The sequence below is a fragment of the Microchirus variegatus genome (assembly GCF_963457635.1).
Source record: "Microchirus variegatus genome assembly, chromosome: 14".
Classification (NCBI taxonomy): Eukaryota; Metazoa; Chordata; class Actinopteri; order Pleuronectiformes; family Soleidae; genus Microchirus; species Microchirus variegatus.
Genome location: NC_139815.1, coordinates 635,603 through 658,224, shown reverse-complemented (window position 1 = coordinate 658,224; position 22,622 = coordinate 635,603). Strand labels below are relative to the sequence as shown.

Sequence of the window (22,622 nt, the reverse complement as noted above, 5' to 3'; positions counted from 1 at the left end):
GTAACATGTTTGTGTGTGTGAGGGTGTGTGAGTGTGTGTGTGTGTGTGTGTGTGTGTGTGTGTGTGTGTGTGCACAAACATGAGACTGTTTTTTTATGGAGAATAAACTTTAAGATCAAGTCTCAGATGGTCCTGATCCTAATCCTGGTCCTGGTTTTGGTTCTGGGTTTTCTGGTGGAACCCGTTTGCTCTTGATCACAGCAGGTTGAAATGAGAGCTGCGCTCTGATTGGTCGGCTCACTCCGTCAGACTCAAACACCGGCGTTCACTGACTCTGCTCTCGTCGCAGTTTGTTTTTACATTTCCTTTGACTTTTGTAATATTGTTTTCTTTCAACTGTTTCGGACGATGTTTTCTATTTAAGAAATAAATTGTGGGGGAAAAGTGTGAACGTGTGACTCAGTCTGTTATTGTGTGTTTTCACCTGCAGGGATTAAAGTCCATTACAGGTCAGTTCTCATTTGAAAATAAAATCATAAATGACGACTGAAGGATAATCATAAAAACGGATATAACACAACACATAAATATGAATTCAACACCAAACGTAGGGTAAATAAAGGTAATAATCAAATTTTTTTATCAATCTAAAATATGTTTAGACATCAAGAATTATCTTGACTGAATGACTTTAGAATTTCATGTGACATTTCAAAATAAAGTACTTACATAAACACCAAAGTCCACAGAGAAAAGCAGTGATTTTAACATCACAGCACACAGGAGTTGTTGATCCACTGCTGACAAACACTGCGGAATTAAGATGATTTGATTTAATAATAAACCAAAATAAATGAGCAACAATGAAGCCACTGACTCTGTGAGGGAGAGAATTGTGTGTGTGTGTGTGTGTGTGTACACAGACGCTCACTATCATAAATCTCCTGCAGTGACTTTAAACCAGAGCAAGTGCTGGGATAAGTCAATACTATGAGGAGGAGGGGGCGGGGCATGGGGCGGGGCAGGGGGCGGGGTCTGTGTTTCCTTAAAGGTCTTAAAGGTCACGGTCTGCGCTTACAAACACATACACTCACGCACACACACACACGTCAACTGATAAACAAATGACGTGGACATAAAGACACAGATCCTGAAAACACTCACAGTCTTTGTTTCCTGTCGTTTGCCTCCGTTTCCACGACAACCAGGGAATTTACTGCAGGAAAGTGGGATGAAAGAAGACAAACAAACAAATAACAGCAGTCTGGAGTGAAATGACATTCAAGTTACTGAAATGACCATTTGTACAGACAATGGGTCAACAAAGAGCATCGAGATGATGACATGATAAACCACTCACTCTCCCACACCAAAGTCCATAGAGAAAATCAGTGATTTTAACATCACAGCACACAGGAGTTGTTGATCCACTGCTGCCTCCATCACTGAGTTCAAATGTCTTATTTAAGTGAATTCGGCATCTGAAATCATTCATTCAGATTGACCTCAGTGACACAAAGTGACCACACGAGGCAGCAGTAGACCAGCAGCTCCTGTGTCCCTGTGAGCTAAAATCACTGATTTTCTCCATGGACTTTGGTGTGGGAGAGTGAGTGCTTTACAAACGTCAGTTTCCTGTTGGAAAAGTCTGTCTAACAGTGAGATAACTGTGTGCGTGTGGCCGATTATTCATGTCATGAAATCAATAACAGACTCAGATCAGGACAATAACTCTGTTGTTCACCACATTTGCTTCTTGTTCAGTGTCTCAAGGAAATTTGGCTGAGTCACCGTCTGTGTGTGTGTGTGTGTGTGTGTGTGTGTGTGTGTGCGTGTGTGTGTGTGTGTGTGTGTGTGTGTGCTGTGATGAAACAGCTGCTGTGGATCAGCGGGCAAAGAGGTTTGTCGTTCCAAACAACCAGGTCACATGAGCAGCATCTGAGTGCGTGAAGTCATGTGACCTGATGAAGACGAGCAGCTGAAGATCAAACAGAGCAAGTAGTTAGCAGTAGTTCAGTTATCACTTCCTGTGTGCAGCGGGGGAATGTCACCGGGCGACACAATGAACAAATGAATGTGACAGTATGATCTGAAAACATGAACAGCAGAGGAGAAGCCAACACTTCTCTATACTGCCCTCTGCTGTCTGAGGACAAACATGACTCGTGTGTGTGTGTGTGTGTGTGTGTGAGCACAGGTTCGACCACAGCCATGATTTATTCACATCACTGTGTCTGAGAGTAAAGTCTCTCTACATGACAAGTGCGTCATTCATGATGTTCGCTGAGTCATGGTGTGGTTGCCGGGTAAACTCCTGACACCTGCACGGTCATCGTATTAACACCAGGTCTGAGCGGCACTGGCTCTCAGTCTCATCTGGATTCTGAGTCTGGATTCTGGATCATTTAAGGACGAACAGAGATTGTGTCAATTTGCCTGATTCTCTTCCACCAAACCTCATGGAGAATATCAGTGATTTTAGCTCACGGGGACACAGGAGCTGCTGGTCTACTGCTGCCTCGTGTGGTCACTTTGTGTCACTAAGGATTTCAAACACTGAAGTGACAAAATAAGACATTTGAACTTAGTGATGGAGGCAACAGTGGATCAACAACTCCTGTGTGCTGTGATGTTAAAATCACTGATTTTCTCTATGGACTTTGGTGTGGGAGAGTGAGTGGTTTACAAACGTCAGTTTGCACAAGGAAAAGTCTGTTTAACAGTGAGATAAAGACACGATGTAATGTTTAGAGCTTGTGTCGCCCGGTGACATTCCCCCACTGCACACAGGAAGTGATGAGTTTCACAATAATAACTGAGTTAATAAAAGTGTGTAAACAGGTTCGAGTTTGACTGAAAAGAGAATTTTTACTTCAAATTTTTTTTTACCAGACATTCTTGACTCCGCCCCACACTCATAAAGAACACAGGCAGAAGTTACGTAGTGCAGCTTTAACAGAGTTAAAGTTGTTTCGTAACGTTTGTCAATTGTTCTTTCAACTGCAGAGTTTAATAAGAGTGGAGTCTGACACATTTACAACATCGTTAAAGCTCAACATCACAATTAAATCCATCTGGAAACGATTTGAATGAATAAATATTCAACTGGGATCAAGTTTGTTTTGTTTTATGATCGTTTTACATCATCATCGTCACCTGGTTTAAGATTTAACACACACACACACACACACACACACACACACACACACACACACACACACACAGATTTAAAATAAGAACTTTATTCAGAAAAGTGATTCAGTTCAACAACAGCTTCACTTCTATGATAAATAAATAAGCTCCGCCTCTTTGTGAAGCTGCTGCCGTTATTTACACATATTTACTGCAAATTTTCTTTAAGAAGAAAATGGTCAAAAATGTATTAAAAAACAACAACAAAAACACATGCATGTGACAATAAACCCTGAATCATTCCACTCACTCTCCCACACCAAAGTCCATAGAGAAAATCAGTGATTTTAACATCACAGCACACAGGAGTTGTTGATCCACTGCTGCCTCCATCACTAAGTTCAAATGTCTTATTTTGTCACTTCGGCATTAAAACCTCAGTGACACAAAGTGACCACACGAGGCAGCAGTGGTTTACAAACTTCAGTTTCCTGTTGGAAAAGTCTGTCTAACAGTGAGATAAAGACGTGAACATGTCCTTAAAAATATCATAGACTTTAACTGACTTAGATTTTATTACATAAAATCTGGTTTTCCTGATAACAATTTGTCTCGACTCCACTTAAAAAAAAAACTTTAACTATCCCTTTAAGATGAGCAGAGGGTACACACACACACACACACACACACACACAACTCTAATAAAAGGAGTTGTGTGTGTGTGTGTGTGTGTGTGTGAGAGATGAAGCAGTGATCTACTGCTGCTGTAACGTGATGTTCATGAGCTGCTGTGGTCACGTGGGCGGAGTCATGCGGCTCAGTTTAAATATACTGGGAAAGAGTGTGTGTGTGTGTGTGTGTCTGTGTGTCCACAACACAGCTGTTTACCAGCTGCTTCATCCCACAAAACAACCAAAACTTGTCCCTGACACCTGGTGTGGCCTCCAGAGGGCGCCACGCTGCAGACTGGAGAGAATATAAATTAGGAAATGAAATAGAAATACTTCAATATAACACAGACCTGAGGATGAAATCATGAGCAGCCAATCAGCATGAAGCACGCTGTCTAATCCAACAGTGATGGTAACTGACTTCAAATGGAACGCACCATCATAGGAACGCACTACCATTGGAACGCACCGTCTTTGGAACACACCGTCGTTGGAACGCACCATCGTTGGAACACACCGCCATTGGAATGCACCTTCATAGGAACGCACCGCCATTGGAACGCACCATAATTGGAACGCACCGCCGTTGGAACGCACCGTTGTTGGAACGCACCGCCGTTGGAACGCACCATCATTGGAACGCACCGTCGTTGGAACGCACCGTCGTTGGAACGCACCATAATTGGAACGCACCGCCGTTGGAACGCACCATCATTGGAACGCACCTTCATAGGAACGCACCGCCATTGGAACGCACCATAATTGGAACGCACCGCCGTTGGAACGCACCGTTGTTGGAACGCACCGCCGTTGGAACGCACCATCATTGGAACGCACCGTCGTTGGAACGCACCGTCGTTGGAACGCACCATAATTGGAACGCACCGCCGTTGGAACGCACCATCATTGGAACGCACCGTCGTTGAAACGCACCGCCATTGGAACGCACCATCATTGGAACGCACCATCATTGGAACGCACCGCTGTTGGAATGCACCGTTGTTGGAACGCACCATCATTGGAACGCACCATCGTTGGAACGCACCGCCGTTGGAACGCACCTTCATAGGAATGCACTGTTGTTGAAATGCACCATCGTTTGAACGTCGTTCCTTATTTCAGGTCTTCTTCATGAGAACATGGCGGCCATTTTGTAAATGATATACACATTTAGAGGAAAATAAAGTAGGAAGTGTGTGTGTGTGTGTGTGTGTGTGTGTGTGTGTGTGTGTGTGTGTGTGTGTGTGTGTGTGAGAGAGAGAAAAGTATCAAAGACGTTACTTTTCATCAACACTTAAATACGTAAATGTTGTAACATTAAAAAGTTCAGAGATGAGCTGGAGGTTTTTGTCGTGACTGAGTTTCTGCTGCTGCTGAGGTTTGGAGGATGAAACTCCTGTGGTCAGTGTGAGGCAGGGCCTCCTCCCGCTCCTCCCCCCTTCCTGTCAGCACCTCCTCCACCACCTCCTGCTCTGAACACTGCAGCTCTGTGATTGTGCAGCTTCACGTCCACAGCAGCACAACAACTACCTTCTTCTCCTCATGCTGGTCTCCAGACGACCCAGCTCCTCGTAGGACTGGTAGAAGAGTTCCAGCTCTCGGCAGCCCCAGCCTCTCCAGACACACAGGCACCACTCGCTCTTTTCATTCTGAAAGCCACACACGACCGTGTCGTCGGCCACCAGTGCTGCCTCCTTCAGGATCCTGAGAGGAGTGCAGAGGGAGTGAGGGGGTGAGGGGAAGGAGAGAAGGGATCAGTGAAGGACACAGGGCTGAAGTCTGGTGACTCGTCTGTAATTAGCTTTTCCTGGAAGTCAGAGAGTGAAAAAAACTCAAGTCTTCACTGAAACAGAGAAAAACGCGTTAGTTTGACGACAATCCACATTATGACACAAAGCATTATGGGAGGAAGGAGAAGGGAGGGGCTTCTGCCCATGCTCAACCTGCAATGACTCATTATTATTAATGAACAAAAACAATATATTATCTATGTCACTGAAGCAGCTGCAGCTCGTTCATATAATGATGAAATAATGACAGTGACAATGAGAACATGATGAAAACATGATGAGAACATGATGAAAACATGATGAGAACATGATGAAAACACGATGAGAACATGATGAAAACACGATGAGAACACGATGAAGGACGAGACTGAAGTGACGACATGAATACATGAGCCTGTGAACTGATCCACACAAGAGAAGAGCTCTGTCAGCAGTAATAATAATAATCATAATCATCATGTGTTCATTGTGTTTTCATCATGTGTTCGTTTTCATCGTGTATTCATTGTGTGTTCATGTGTTCATCGTGTTTTCATCATGTTTTCATAGTGTTTTCATTGATTGTTCATCATGTATTCATCATTTGTTAATCGTGTTTTCATCAAGTGTTCATGTTTTCATCATGTGTTCATCGTGTTTTCATCATGTTTTCATTGTGTTTTCAGTGTGTGTTCATGTCTTCATTGTGTGTTCATCATGTTTTCATCGATTTTTCATTATGTATTCATCATTTGTTAATCGTGTTTTCATCAAGTGTTCATGTTTTCATCAAGTTTTCAATCGTGTGTTCATCGTGTTTTCATTGTGTGTTCATCATGTTTTCATCATGTGTTCATCATGTGTTCATCATCATCAACTCACCCTAAAGACGAACAGTGAGGTGGACGTAGGACAGCGATGACTCGTCCTGTCAGCTGATCACCATGTGACTGCACCTCGATGACCATCACATCACCACCACGTCTGGAAGACGACAAACAAAGTCACAGTTCAAATCTATGACTTTGCAACATCATGCAGAGAATATCTGTACAACCCACAAACCACTCACTCTCCCACACCAAAGTCCATAGAGAAAATCAGTGATTTTAACATCACAGCACACAGGAGTTGTTGATCCACTGCTGCCTCCATCACTAAGTTCAAATGTCTTATTTTGTCACTTCGGCATTAAAACCTCAGTGACACAAAGTGACCACACGAGGCAGCAGTAGACCAGCAGCTCCTGTGTCCCCGTGAGCTAAAGTCACTCCATTTCCTCATGGACTTTGGTGTGGGAGAGTGAGTGGTTTACAAACTTCAGTCTAACAGTGAGATAAAGACGTGAACATGTGACGTAGATATCGTAGACATCAGAAACACTCCATCAATTACAGCTACTTTTATAAGATATAAGAGAAGTAGATTTTCGAGAAGACGTGACGTATTTTAGGAGCATTCTTTCATTGACTCTTATAAAGTTACTTATTTCAGTGTGTTACACAGTAACTATACTGTGTGTGTGTACTTATATAAAAGGTTCAGTCTATAAACTGAAGATTGAGTTATTTAAATGATGATATTTATGTGAGTTTAATAACTTTATTTACTTTATCCATATTTACACAACATCATGGTCATAATCACTTGCTGGTACGAGCTGTGTGTGTGTGTGTGTGTGTGTGTGTGTGTGTGTGTACCTGGGGATCCACAGAGTCCCATTCACTGGCAGAACACTGAAGGCCTGCAGCTCAGTCTCTGTGGTTTTCTCAGTCCTCACAGAGTCCAGATCAGGACTGATGGACACCTGCTGCTCCTGGACTCTGCCTGGTTCACCCTGGTGTGGAGGAGGCAGCAGTTTGGTGCCGTGTGTGTCCGACGAGCTCAGGTCAGCGGGGCTGGAACAGTCTGACCTCGGCAGCTCCACAGAGCAGGTGGATGATATGGAGCAGTAATCTGTCAGCGAGTCCTGGCGCGGGATGATCTGAGTGCCCGCCTCCTCGCTGTAGATCACCGTCACCTCTCCATCAGTACATTCCACACTCTCCACCTGGTTTGGGGTCTTCAGGTCAGCAGCTGTGGTCATGGAAACCCCTGCAGGACGCTGCACAGGGAAGATGTCTCGGAGAGGATTGCTGTCGCCACAACTGAAAAACAACAAACATTGTTTGCCTCAAATTAAAACCGACAGTGAACGTTCAGTTTAGTTTTATGAGACACAGTCGACGCTGAATTTACCATGAACGTCCAGAACCAGGAACAAAGGTTTAATCTGAGTTTATCCACTTAAAGATTATTACAGAGTTCTTTTGTTAAAGTCAGTGATATCTACGTCACATGTTCACGTCTTTATCTCACCGTTAGACAGACTTTTCCAGCAGGAAACTGAAGTTTGTAAACCACTCACTCTCCCACACCAAAGTCCATAGAGAAAATCAGTGATTTTAGCTCACGGGGACACAGGAGCTGCTGGTCTACTGCTGCCTCGTGTGGTCACTTTGTGTCACTGAGGTCAATCTGAACAAAGGATTAGTGACAAAATAAGACATTTGAACTCAGTGATGGAGGCAACAGTGGATCAACAACTCCTGTGTGCTGTGATGTTAAAATCACTGATTTTCTCTATGGACTTTGGTGTGGGAGAGTGAGTGGTTTATAAACTTCAGTTTACACAAGGAAAAGTCTGTCTAACAGTGAGATAAAGACGTGATCATGTGACGTAGAAATCGTAGACTTAAACTGATGTAGATTTTATGAATTATTTTGTTAAAGGTGAAGTAAGTAGTTTATAGTGCCATCTAGAGGAGAGGCTGAAATTTACAGCAAAGACCTGCTCCTCTGCTCACCCCCTCCCTTCCCTGAGCGCTACGGTGTCCTCAGCTGGTCAAATGTCGTCCTCGTCGTCTTTCTCCGTGTCAGCAGATGAGGTTCGTGAGGTGAGGGAGAGGGCGGAGCTACCGCGGCCGTAGCAGACGAAGTGGAGAGAGAGGAGGCGGGACTTCAGCTACAAGTAAAGAGACGCTTGATTTGTTCTCTCGCGTTTGTCCTTACAGGCTCCTGTAGAAACATGGCGTCTCTCTGCTAACAGTGGCTATGCAACCACGGTCCGCGACCATGTTATTTTACATGACTTTTTGAAACACTACGAAAATGAAACAAAAACTATTATACAGCGACTAGACAATGCAGGAGCACATAATATGTATAAAAAAGTGGATTTTGGGTCATATAAACCCATAAATACTACACAGTGTCCCTTTAAGTGAATAAAATCTGTATCCCAGGCTGGTTCTCAGCAGCAGGGGGCGCTCACATCACCTTTAAGGCTCCACTCACCTGTACTTGGCACAGAGGTCGTAGGAGGCAGCGTGGTAGAGCAGCAGTGTGTTGGTGTGGTCGTCCACGGTCCAGACGGCCTCCTCCCCCCACAGACTGAAGCTGGTTGCCATGGATACGACAGAGGACGGCGGCTCGTAGGGCTCCAGCCGCCGAATGGCCTGCAGACTCAGAGAGTCGATGACCAGCACGCCTGGACCGTTGGAGAACCACAGCTGATGGACAGAGACAGAGACAGTGAGGACAGTGGAGATCGTGAGGACATTTGTCTCATCTGTGAACATCTGCTGACCTGAGAGCCGCTGCTGACCAGAGCCATGCTCCTCACTGGGTACGGCCTCTGCCTGGGATCAGAGTCCTTCAGACCGAACACGGTTTTGTTGAGCGTGTGTGAGCACAGGTAGGTGTCGCCCTCTAGAGGAAGGTCGTCAACCAGACTGTAGACGGCCACCAGGCCGTCCGACATCCCCGCGAACACTCTGGCCAGACTCTGGACACAAGAGTGAAAAACTCAGATTTTTATTTTTCATTTTACTGTACGAGTTTGTTAAAACCGAGAATGTTCTTATTTCTTATTTTTTTATTGTCACATGTTCATAATGCTCTTCTGTAATTCACCTTCACACAGTTACATAAAGACTCAAGTGAGCTAACAAATCATTTTCATTTTCATTTTCATGTAAATGAGTTTTGCGTCATTTAAATAAATGATAAATGATGAACACACACACACACACACACACACACACACACACACACACACACACAACACCTGGACTCAGCTGGACTTCAAAAGGTGAGCAGTGGTTATAAATGAGAGCAGGTCAGAGGTCAGAGGTCAGAGGTCAGAGGTCAGAGGTCAGAGCAGCAGTACACACCATAAAAAAAAAACACTTTTCCCACAAAAATTTACAGAGTTTCTTCAAAGTCAGACTGAGACACTGTGGGCGGAGACTGTGGGGTTATAAGGGAATTATGAGTGACAGCTGACCTTTAAACTCTCACTGTGTGTGTGTGTGTGTGTGTGTGCGTGAGTGTGTGTGTGTGTGTGTGTGAGAGTGTGTGTGTGAGTGTGTGTGTGTGTGTGTGTTTGCGTGTGTGAGACCTGCTCTGCTGCTGGAACAGGAAACAGACAGGTGACCACAGCTGGACAGGAGAACTGTCTCTGAGGACGACTGAGTGGACACATGTCCTTCAGGCTGTAGATGAAGACGTCCTGTTCCTGTGGGACAGAGACACAAAGACACAAAGACACAAAGACACAAAGACATCACAAGGACGCGTTTATATTCACGTCAGAAGCAGAGACTTAAAGACTTTATCTTCTCTCATCAGACAAACAAAAATAAAAAACAAACACATCAAACTAACATTATTAATATTATTATTATTTGTTTCATTTTTTTTTAACACTTATAATAAAAAATATTCAGATTATATTTTATTTTCATTGTGGTTTATTGTACCGCTGTTGCTTTTACGAATGTTTGATGTTATTTTTTTAAACCCACAGTTCTCAAAATGTGGTGCGTGGACCACCAGTGGTACATGAGCTCCCCCTGGTGGTCCTTGTTTGAGAGTTTGAGAAGCCTGTGTGTGTGTGTGTGAGCAGCTCGTACCTCGGTGGAAATCCACAGAGTGTTTGACATCTTCATCTGACAGCTGATCCTGCCGCCTGGACACGACATCCTCTTCACCTCCACCTGACCCTTCTCCACGTTCACCACACTGTAGTTCCTGTACACACACACACACACACACACACACACACACACACACACAGCCGCTGTTGTATGACGATGTGCGAAAAGATCACTTACTTAAAATGAATGTATTTGAAGAGTCACACACACACACACACACACACACACACCTGTCGTCTTTGTCTCCGCTCCAGAAGACGGCGCTGTTTCCCTGCAGTTCAGACAGGAAGAGCTGCGAGTGTTGGTCACATGACAACATGTACCTGAGGCAGGAGAAGCTCGGCTCCTGCATCTGACGCACACACTGCAGAGCCACAGGTCGCTGTACACACACACACACACGCGCACACACACACAGTGATGGTTAAATGTTTTGTTGTGGGCAGATTTGGGCGCTCTCTCCGTTGCCCCCTACAGTCAGTTAGTGGAAACCAGCCGAGGAAGATCAGGGTTTTGGGTCTCGTGGACTGTGGTGGACTGGACTGACCTTCTCAGGTTTGGTGTCCCAGCACTCAGTGAGGAGCCGGTGGAGACAGAAGAACTGGACGTCCTCTGGACTCCCCAGCACTGGTCTCACGCCCTTCGACAACTTCTTGGAGATCTGCAGCTGGTGCTGACCCAACACTGGCCTTTGTCCTGACAGAAGCTCATACAGCACCATCCCATAGGAAAACATGTCCACCTTCACGCAGTCATGAGATACAACAACACAGATGAGACAGATTAGATAATCCACAGAACTTCATGCTCATTGTGAGCTGTTGTTTTTTTCACTTATTTTATTCATATATCTTTATTGATTCATTTTTACTTAATGTTATTGTACAGAACTTTAACTGTGGATTTTAAACTCTGCTCTATAAGTAAAGTGGACTGGATTATGTGGAGATTTCTGCATTCTTTCCTCATCACTCAGGTCCTTGAAAGTCTTTATCTGAGCACCAGAATCCTGGAGTAGATTCCAGACTCACAGATAGTGGAGTCAGGACTGCTGTGAATAAACACTCTGACATCACTGTGTCCAGGCTCCTGATAAACCCGAGGTCAGTGCCGAGGCGTCACCGAGCCCAGGACAAAAACAACGACCATGTCCAGATAAAGAAGCTCCTTCACTCCTCCTGACTACAGCCTGATTAAAATGTTCCTCGTGAACCAGAGACAGGAAATCACAGGGTCAGTTGAAAAAGTCAAGAAAAATCAGCATTTTAGCCGAGTCATGTTTGGGAGAGTTACGACTCAGCACAAATGTGATGTTAACAGTTTCATACGTTCATGAATGGTCTAAAAAGACTGCATCAGACTCTTCTGAACCCAGTCCAGATGTCGCCAGGGTCAGTCGATGACTCAGGCAGCCAGAGGGGCCAGTGGCTGGAGAGAGGATCACCCAGAACAAAGGCCACGCCCCAGGGTACAACAAACCCTGGGCTTTCTGGAAAACCCTGGATGATCTACGAGTCAGTGAAACGTAAAACCATGAGGTTCTGCTCCTCAACGCAGCGCAGAAAACCTGGACAAACCAAATACAGCCATGCTCGCTTGTGTCAGATGATGGCAGCACACGTGGAGGAGAATAATCACCTTCTAACATACAGAAGAAACCAAAAAAAAATTCAACTAGAAGGTTGTGGGTTCATTTCCTTGTTCTGCTTAAGCCGATGTTGCAGCGTGTGAATGAGTGAAAACTGTCGTCAAAAGCAGCTCATCAAGGCTAGAAAAGCTCTATATACTGTAAATACAGACCATAATATAAACTCTTCTGATTCGATTTGGCAGCAACGAGTAACAAAGAGAGTTTGTCGTAGAGTAAAAGTTAGAAGAAACATAAATAACAAAGTACAGTGACATTGTTACATTGTGTAAGTGTTGCCTCTCTGTCTGATCACATCCACATGTTTGCTTTAAAACCACGACTCCTGCAGCGTTTACTGAGGCTGTGGAGCAGCTACTTTTTAAAGACACACAAACTCAGCACACTTTTACTGCTGCTTTCACTTTTAACATTTTAACAAGACACAGAGGGACAGTGAAAAACACTAAAGACTCAAATCTACGTCAGTTTAAGTCTGTCTACGTCACACGTTCACGTCTTTATCTCACTGTTAGACAGACTTTTCCTTGTGTGAACTGAAGTTTGTAAACCACTCACTCTCCCACACCAAAGTCCATAGAGAAAATCAGGGATTTTAGCTCACAGGGACACAGGAGCTGCTGGTCCTCTGCTGCCTCGTGTGGTCACTTTGTGTCACTGAGGTGACAAGTGACAAAATAAGACATTTGAACTTAGTGATGGAGGCAGCAGTGGATCAACAACTCCTGTGTGCTGTGATGTTAAAATCACTGATTTTCTCTATGGGGTTTGGTGTGGGAGAGTGAGTGGTTTACAAACTTCAGTTTACACATCTGTGTTTTCTTTGTGTAAAAGTAAAGGTTACAAAACCACCCACTCTCCCATTGGTTTGAGCTCAGGCCATAATAATAATCATAATAATAATAGTAATAACAACAACAGTGGGTTAAAGGAGCAGTACGTACCTTCTCATCGTACACGATGCCTGGTCGGACTTCGGGGGCCTGGTAACCCGGTGTTCCCTCCACGCCCAGCGCCCCCTCGTGGAAGGATTGTCGAGAGATTCCATAGTCAGAGAGTTTGATGTTGACTGGATCGTTGACCTGGTGTTAAAGTGAGAGTGACATGTGACCACGCTGCTGCTCCTTTGTCCACTTCTGTCAATAACTGCTCATCTTTAATACTCAATCTCTGTCTGTTGGTGTTTCCGTTGATAAATAAACCAAAAAAATCACAACAATGAGCTGAATCAGTAAATCTATGCTCAGGTTTAGTTTTATAAATGTCATTAACTCCACTTCCTGTCACCACTAATGACGGCTAACACTAAAAAAAAGTTATGTAAAAAGGAAAAGTCAGTGGCTCTTATTTTGGAAGAGAGGTTCAAAGGAAATAAGATCGTGAGGATCTTTTGTTTTTCTAAAACCAAAGGGAACAAAAACAAGTATTTATTTTATAGAAGTAATAAAATATTATTATGTCAGGACAGTTAATTTCAACATAGAACTTGGTTATTAATAAACATTATGAATAAAGCAGGGTGAGAGACACACACCTGCAGAGACCACACCAGGATGTTGTCAGACTTCAGGTCACAGAAGATGATGCTCTTCCTGTGCAGATAAGACAGTCCTGCTGCGATCTGATAGGCTACTCTGAAGGTGAGCATGTGACCCAGGGGCATGAACCTGGAGCCTGAAGAGCATAACAATTATACATTATATATAATAAATACTTAAACAAATGAATGAATGAATGAAAGAAACATGTGAAAGGAGGAAGCTTTGTTGTTGTGTTTCTGTGTTTTCAAGCCTTTGTTGTTGTTGTTGTGGTGTTTGTGTGTTTACAAGCCTTGAAGTTGTTGTTGTTGTTGTTGTTGTGGTGTTTGTTTGTTTACAAGCCTTTGTTGTTGTTGTGTTTGTGTGTTAAAGAGCCTTTGTTGTCGTTGTTGGGTTGTTTGTGTGTTTACGAGCCTTTGTTGTTGTTGGGTTGTTTGTGTGTTTACGAGCCTTGAAGTTGTTGTTGTTGTCGTGTTTGTGTGTTTACCAGCCTTTGTTGTTGTGTTTGTGTGTTAAAGAGCCATTGTTGTCGTTGTTGGGTTGTTTGTGTGTTTACGAGCCTTTGTTGTTGTTGTGTTTGTATGTTAAAGAGCCTTTGTTGTTGTTTTTGGGTTGTTTGTGTGTTTACGAGCCTTGAAGTTGTTATGGTGTTTCCAAGCCTTTGTTGTTGTTGTGTTTGTGTGTTTATAGCCATTGTTGTTGTTGTGATTGTGTGTTTACGAGCCTTTGTTGTTGTTGTTGGGTTGTTTATGTGTTTACGAGCCTTTGATGTTGTTGTTGTTGTTGGTGTGTTTATAAGCCTTGAAGTTGTTGTTGTTGTGGTGTTTGTGTGTTTACGAGCCTTTGTTGTTGTTGTGCTTGTGTGTTTACGAGCCTTTGTTGTTGTTGTTGGGTTGTTTATGTGTTTACGAGCCTTTGATGTTGTTGTTGTGTTTGCAGTGTTTGGGGTAACGAGTTACAAAGTAACGGATTATAGTAACGATATTACTTTTTTGGGTAACAAAGTAAAGTAACACATTACGCTAAAAATATCGGTAACTACTTCACTTTACTATAGTAACGCACTTTTCTGCGTTACCCATGCCATGTTTACCTGTGTGTAAAGTTCTGATCCGTCTGATAAGTGATGTGTGTGCATACTGTTGTTTGTGTGTGTGCTTGCCTGGGCACTGTTGTCATGGAGATTTGAGTGACGTAGCTGCTGGTGCAAAGGAGGGTAATGGAGATTGATATGGAGACGCTGGAGAACAGGCTTTTAGCCAGCAGGGCGTCTGGGCGTCCTGTGTACTGAAAATAATAAGAAATTAGGCGCCCTAATTTTAGGCAGGACGTCCTAAAAGTAAGTCCTGCCTTTTCCTCCCGTTTCCCCGGTAACCACCGAAACGATGTTGCGATGCGCGCGCAAAAAAACTGCGTCTGTCTATACTCACTTAGAGTCTGTCCAAGATCAGTTTGGAAGACTGGAAAGTCTCTTCGCGCAAAAGTGCAACTTGGCTGCAAACATCACAGATTCTGAACTCCCCACGACAGAACTCTCTTCTTTCTCTTTGAGCAGTTAACTAAAGAGATCAGCTCATCTGATGCATCTGTTATTCCCTTAATTACAGCGCTAAAGCGTCTTCTTCACAAAGATTAAGACCACGGGGTGAAAACAATGAAAAGTGCGCTCTTGAGAATCTGTCAACACGTTTTACAAAGATCTACTCGGATCCGCTGTATTTCATCGTGACTGTACTCGATCCTCGTCATATAGATCGTTATGTGTGTGTCATATATGGATGTGTGGATAAAACTGCGCGTAGAGAAATGATCCAGTCTGCGTTGGATCATATGGTTTTACATGCATTAAAGTATACATTATACAATAAACACTATGTGGGCAGGCTAAGTGATGTGTGTCCATGTATCTACATGGTAAATTAAGAAATGGGAAAGTAAAGTAATAAGTAGTGAAGTTACTTTTCAAATTCAGTAACTAGTAAAGTAATCTGATTACAATGTACAGCAGTAACGAGTAACTCATTAGTTTTTTTGAGTAACTACCCCAACACTGGGTGTTTGTGTGTTTACGAGCCTTTGTTGTTGTTGTTGTTGTGGTGTTTGTGTGTTTACGAGCCTTTGTTGTTGTTGTTGTTGTTGTGGTGTTTGTGTGTTTACGAGCCTTTGTTGTTGTTGTTGTTGTGGTGTTTGTGTGTTTACGAGCCTTTGTTGTTGTTGTGGTGTTTGTGTGTTTACGAGCCTTTGTTGTTGTGTTGTTTGTCCTCCAGCACAGTGTTGAGGCTGCTCAGAGGAGCTAACTGCAGAGCGATGCACAGAGGGTGGACACTGATTCCCACCAGAGACACGATGCACGGATGCTGCAGAGAGTGTAACATACTGGCCTCCTGACGGAACTCTGAGAAACTCCTGAACGCCTCTGCTGACTGCAGGTGTCTCACCATGGTGTCTGAAGACAGACACACACACACACAGAGTAGAAACTTACAATACAACTAAACTGTGAGTGGATGGATCGATCAGAGGACACAGAGGACATTGTCTCTGTACCTGTGTCTCTGTGGACGTTCTGCTGTGGACACTTCCTGAAGTGGAAGCGTTTGATGGCCACATGCTGGTCCCTATAGAGAGCTCTGTAGATGGTGGTTCCACTGCCTCCCTGACCCAGGATGTTGTTCTCCGCCTCACTGTAGTCCAGCTTGACCTGGTCCAGGAACAGCCTGAGAGACAGAGACAGACAGACAGTTAATTATGCTAATAACTTACAGAGTCAGATCTGATGAGTGCATCATCATTTAATGGTCTAAAATGAATCAGACTGATAGAAACCCTCAGGACCAGGGGTCTGTCTCACAAAGCAGGTTCAACAAACTCTGAGTCTAACCCTGAACTCTGGGTTGATCTACTCTGAGATAGGAAACTAGAAAAAGACGGTGTGGGAGAACATTGTTGCTCGGGTCAGTGCGTAAGTTTAAATGTCGTCCTTTGCAATCACAATAATATTACAGGGGGAAGCTGCTCGAGTGTTTTATCCCCAACATAATGCTGTTTTCACACATAAATGACTTCTCATTTATATCATGCTCAAGTGCTCTGCATCTCCGACGTTCTATAAAAAACTCCCATTTGCAAAAAAAACGCAGCGCAACACACAATTTGGTTGGTAATGTTGTAAATGTGAGGATGGATTAAGGTTGTGAATGTAAATGATGAACTGTGACGTGAAACTGTAACACTCAAAAAGAGAAGTGTGTGGAAATGCAAGAACATCTATGAGGTCTGATAATCATCTCCTGATGAATATTTAATTCTCTGCACAGTAATGATGCTCCTTCATCCACAGGATCACTGTCAAAAAGACATGGTTGTGAAAATAGTCTCCACATAAAAACTCAGTTTCCCTCATTTTAGGGGAAAACACTCCTAAGGTTTTAACTAAACCTGCTCTGTGATACGGACCCCAGGACTAGAACAGTGTGTGTTGTGTAGAGCAGTGTGTGTTGTGTTGTGTAGAGCAGTGTGTGTTGTGTTGTGAAAACAGTGTGTGTTGTGTTGTGTAGAGCAGTGTGTGTTGTGTTGTGTAGAGCAGTGTGTGTTGTGTTGTGTAGAGCAGTGTGTGTTGTGTTGTGTAGAGCAGTGTGTGTCGTGTTGTGTAGAGCAGTGTGTGTTGTGTTGTGTAGAGCAGTGTGTGTTGTGTAGAGCAGTGTGTGTTGTGTTGTGTAGAGCAGTGTGTGTCGTGTTGTGTAGAGCAGTGTGTGTTGTGTAGAGCAGTGTGTGTTGTGTTGTGTTGTGTTGTGTAGAGCAGTGTGTGTTGTGTTGTGAAAACAGTGTGTGTTGTGTTGTGTAGAGCAGTGTGTGTTGTGTAGAGCAGTGTGTGTCGTGTTGTGTAGAGCAGTGTGTGTTGTGTGGAGCAGTGTGTGTTGTGTTGTGTTGTGTAGAGCAGTGTGTGTTGTGTTGAGCAGTGTGTGTTGTGTTGTGTAGAGCAGTGTGTGTTGATGTCATTCTCTGCTCATTTACCAAACCACACTAATATTTAGACAGACTGTTACACTGTGACAGAGAACAGAGACAGAGACGTGTTTACACAAATGTGTGTGTGAGTGTGTGTTTTCTGTCATAAACACTGACCTTGTCAGGACCAGTAGTCCTCATGGAGACCAAAACCCGGTCCTAATGAGGCAGAACCTCATTTCTAGTTTCTAGTCTAGAGGCACTAGTTAAGTTTAGGACTAAGATTTGAATTGTGGATAAGTTATAGTTAAAGTTAGTGATTAAAAGAACAGATGCAGCAATGTTGACACCTCTGATGTGAACTATGAGCCATTAAGATACTAAACATACACAAGTCTTTTATTTTGAATGTATAACAGTTATCTCATGGAAATCTGAACAAGGGATTTCAAACACTAAACCTCATAGAGAAAATCAGTGATTTTAGCTCGTGACACAGGAGCTGCTGGTCTACTGCTGCCCCTTGTGGTCACTTTGTGTCACTGAGGTCAATCTGAACAAAGGATTTCAAACACTGAAGTGACAAAATAAGACATTTGAACTTAGTGATGGAGGCAACAGTGGATCAACAACTCCTGTGTGCTGTATGGTGTTGTATGGACTTTGGTGTGGGAAAGTGAGTGGTTTACAAACTTCAGTTTCCTGTTGTCTGTGTAACAGTGAGATAAAGACGTGGGTTATGTATGTGACGTAGTTATCGTATACTTAAAGATTTTATTTTTTATTCTAAATTCTGTTTTTCCTGTCTCTGCTGGCAGCCATTTTGTTTTCACTGAGCGTGAACATCTGTGTTTTTCTGCTCAGTGTGAACGTTTAACTCATCCTTTGAGTCAAATATGTATTTGAGATCATTTAGACTTTAGTTTTTTTTAGCATTATTTAACATCAGTTAAAATGAGAGGGTGAATTAACAAAACAGTGTAGTTACCGTGAAGGGAAGTCGGTCATGAAAAGTTCTGGGACCAGTTCCTGCAGCGGGACCAGCTGCTCAGGATGCTGAGGACAAGTGATGTGCTCCTTGTCCACTGCAGCCAGGACACAGTCCTCCATGTTGAAGAAATGGACCCCATCTCCATCTCCAAAATGGCCGCCGGGCCCACTGGTCTGGTTCTTGGCCTGGTTCTGATGACACAGTGACGCACAAAGAGGACAGGGGGCGTACTGCTCTATGAGGAGACTCCCATCACTCTCACTGGCCGTCAGCGCTGCAAGTGAACACACACACACACACACACACACACACACACACACACACACACACATTACTGACCAGGCCCTCATTCAACATAATTCCAAACCATTTCCAGGCCTCGGAAACTGTTTTATCTCATTTCAAAACCTTTCCAGGACACGCTCACACACAGACCTGGGAACCACTGCTCTATCAGAGAGTTGACGTGGTCAGTGATGAAGGCCATGGCAGAGAAATCTCTCATCTCTGACTGACAGATGATTTTTATTCCTCCGCTCTTCTTTTTCTTCCAGTTCACATCCGACGACTCCACGCTGCAGAGACGAGAAACACATTTACAGTCTTGTAGAAAATACTTTAAAGTGATACTTCAGTAAAAGTGCAAGTATGTCACCAGAAAATGACTTTTGTAGAAGTTGAGGTCACTTTTTATAATATTATGTAAGTTTATGACATTTACTGTCATAAACTCGCATTATAGCCTATTTCTCCAAGTGAACCTAGTTCTCTGGTGTCCTAATGAACATGTCTGTCACATGCTTTGGTCAAAATATCTTAAGGATGAAGCACCACAGCAGTTCAATCACTCTGCAAAAACAGCCCTGTTCAGAACGCTCGCTTTTGAGTGCCTGTCTCTTTAAATATGCAAATGAGACACAGGAAACTATGTCAGCGTCACTGAGGCTCCTGCAGCGTCACAGCAGTTAGCATTTGGAAAAGTCATCATTTACCAACTCTAGCCGGCACATTGGCGTCATATATAATACCTTTATAAGAATAGAACACTTCACAGACTTCCACTCTTCCAGACACTATTCCCCTCGCCTGCACTCTTGTGTTTTTTAGGGACAAAGTTGAGCTCCACGAGACAACAATTCCAGGAATGTCTCATTGTGACGTAGCAATGAGTGCGGAAGTCAACATGGTGTGTTTTATCTCCTGTACTTAGACTGAGGAGGATCATAAAAACATGAGTGAGTCTCAAGACTCAAGACGCAGCTGGAGAAAGTGAGTGAGTCATCTTTGTTCACACTTTACCTACTCATAGGGCCTCCAGAGTCCCAAATATAGGTATTAAAATCATTAAAAAGTTGATGTAGTTGCATCACGTCAAAAGTATCAAAAGTCATTTTCTGAAAGTAAAAGTATTAAAAAAGTGAGGACCTGAGGTAACCTCCATCAAAGGTGACCAGTAGACCCTCCTTCCAGTAGATGGTCTGACTGCGCCGGACTCTGAAGGTGCTGCAGCGGTTCCTCTGCTGGGTTCCTGCAAAGCTGTAGATCACAGAGTTCCTGCTGCGCTGCCCCCTGCTGACCTTTCTAGGCTCAAAGGACTGAAGACGGTAAAGGTGTGAGGTGTGCGTGAATTTAACCAAAGACGACAGGTGTGTGTGTGTGTGTGTGTGTGTGTGTGTGTGTGTGTGTGTGTACCTGCAGGTCCATCTCTGTGAGGCTGATCAACATCCTGGCGATGAAGCGCTCCCAGAACCCGGCAGGAACAAAACTCATCTTGAAAAGGCGCTGAAGGGTGTTTGTGACCTGCTGACGGAAACTGTGGATGTCCATGGCCGGCTTAGAGGGAAGCAGGTGAGGCAGCAGGTAGCTACGGACAGAGGAGAGATTTCTCTAACAACAACTCAGTGGCGGATCTAGAAAATTCTACATGGGGCGGCAACGTGGTGGCATGAGAGGTCTTGGCAGGGTGGCATGGGCGGAAGGTACACAAGAATCCCCAAATGTAAATGGATTGAACAAAACAAACATAAAAATACTTTAAAACTAATTGTTTTATCATGAACAACAGGAACAAGCCCAGTGCATCTCTTAAAAATTATTAATCTAAAATAAAAAGTGCAATAATCAAAAATAATAAAGAACTCTCTGCCTCTGTCTCACTTTGTGAATCTGCATCAGTCTCCTCCTCTTCATCCCTCACATCCTCTTCTCCTTCACTTATTTCTTCATCTCCTTCTGCTTTGAGCCTCCTGGTCTCTCCACTTCACTAACTTCTCCTTCTCTTTCTAACTAAAAACCCTTTCAATCTCCTCACTCTTTGCTCTCCTTTTCATTGTTCTGCTCTCTCCAGCTGCTCTTACCTGCAATAGTCAAGACATGAGAAGCTCTGGTTATCTCTGTATCACTACACTGTCTGGTCATGTAGCTAATATGTATAACAAATCTACAATCAGAAGATATTTATTACACACAACAGTTATGTTTAGAATACTTAATGCTATTGTATTTGTTATTTTCCCAGTTAGAAAAGTAAAGTCACCTGGTTTAACTCATTGCTGTGATAGATGACAGTAAGTGGTTTTATAGCAGGTCGACTGCTTAGTTAATCAAATCAATATGATCCATCGAGCTACAACTGTGAAGTGTGTTGTGACGTAACGCCAGCGAAACTGCGACCCTGAGTAAACTTTAGGGATTAAAACATGACAGGTTTTAATATATTATATGAAGCTGTTGTTGTCTTTACTAAAATCAAAACTACTCAAAGAGCAGTACTTCACTACTTTGAAAAGCTTGTGGACATAGTCACGGATGTTTTTACAAGTAAAGTTTTTAAAACACAAAAGTTAGGGGGGCAGCTGGGGAGAACTGGACACATACTAAGACTTATGAATAACATGTGTGTATTTGTATACTTTATATCCTGATATAGGAGATATATGTGTGGATATAATGCAGCACATAGGTAGTTTCTATGGACTCATGAAGAGTTTGAGTGACAATGTATGTAAATACACTGTGTAAATACACTCTAAAATTCACTATAACTACAATGTACATACTCTGTAAATACACTCTAAAATACACTGTAAATACACTCTAAAATACACCATAACTACACTGTACATACTCTGTAAATACACTCTAAAATACACTATAACTACAATGTACGTACTCTGTAAATACACTGTAAAATACACTGTACATACTCTGTAAAATACACTCTAAATACTCTGTAAACACACTGTAAAATAAACTGTAAATAGACTGTAAAATACACTGTAAATACACTATAAAGAGATATAGATGCATATATAGAGAGAAATATAATATCCATATATTGTCCAGACCTTTTTGGAGAAACATTTTGGTTGATGTAACAATAATATATAACGTGAATGTTGTTGTTCTTTGGTTACTTTGATGCAGAAATGTTACATAATGTATTACAGATGTTTAAAGGACAGTGTTTTACCTGTTGTTGGCCACAGGGAGTGCGATCTCAAACTTGGCCAAAAACTGGAAATACTGTTCTTCAGTCTTCTCAGTGAAGCCTGTTCCTACCATCAGCATCTGCACAGAAGAAGAGTCACATGAGACATAAAGACAAGAATGATGAATAAAAACAGTTTTTCTGTTGAGTCTCACCCTCAGGTCTTCAGTCCTGATCAGTCCATTTCTGGCCACAGAGCGAGAGGACTTGAGATGGACGATCCTCTCCAGACACTCGCACAGCCACACAGGACACAGGAAGTAGAGGGTGCACAGTCCGTGGCTGGTGTCAGGGAAGTGCAGCAGCGTCCCTGTCTCGATCAGGAAGCTGAGGGCTGTGACGTGAAAGAACAAATCCATTCAAATCAACATAAATCATGTTATATCACTGCATGTATTTAGAACAGCAGACAGTGTGACTCTAAAGGGGCTAATATTAATCACACTTGTTACACTATGGACAAAAATGTGCTTTTAAGATAAGGAGAAGTTTGCGTGTGTAGTTCCAGCTGTTTAC

At 43.1% G+C, this 22,622-nt stretch overlaps 1 protein-coding gene across 1 annotated transcript in view; it reads right to left on the bottom strand.

Moving 5' to 3' along the window:
* Positions 1-5,269: 5,269 nt before the first annotated feature.
* lrrk1 (leucine-rich repeat kinase 1) overlaps positions 5,270-22,622 on the bottom strand; it is a gene marked incomplete at its 3' end in the record, with an annotated part of 29,458 nt that continues 12,105 nt past the window's right edge. Inside the window, exons 19-37 of the mRNA XM_083901054.1 lie at positions 22,262-22,440; positions 22,089-22,186; positions 20,309-20,480; positions 20,042-20,211; positions 19,052-19,191; positions 18,614-18,890; positions 16,225-16,394; positions 15,913-16,123; positions 13,674-13,806; positions 13,084-13,221; positions 11,039-11,233; positions 10,722-10,873; positions 10,468-10,585; positions 9,954-10,070; positions 9,141-9,338; positions 8,849-9,063; positions 7,213-7,659; positions 6,395-6,496; positions 5,270-5,447 (exon numbers count right to left, since the gene is read on the bottom strand). Of these exons, the coding sequence (XP_083757180.1) occupies positions 5,270-5,447; positions 6,395-6,496; positions 7,213-7,659; positions 8,849-9,063; positions 9,141-9,338; positions 9,954-10,070; positions 10,468-10,585; positions 10,722-10,873; positions 11,039-11,233; positions 13,084-13,221; positions 13,674-13,806; positions 15,913-16,123; positions 16,225-16,394; positions 18,614-18,890; positions 19,052-19,191; positions 20,042-20,211; positions 20,309-20,480; positions 22,089-22,186; positions 22,262-22,440 (3,410 nt within the window). The remainder of the gene's footprint in view (positions 5,448-6,394; positions 6,497-7,212; positions 7,660-8,848; positions 9,064-9,140; positions 9,339-9,953; positions 10,071-10,467; positions 10,586-10,721; positions 10,874-11,038; positions 11,234-13,083; positions 13,222-13,673; positions 13,807-15,912; positions 16,124-16,224; positions 16,395-18,613; positions 18,891-19,051; positions 19,192-20,041; positions 20,212-20,308; positions 20,481-22,088; positions 22,187-22,261; positions 22,441-22,622) is intronic.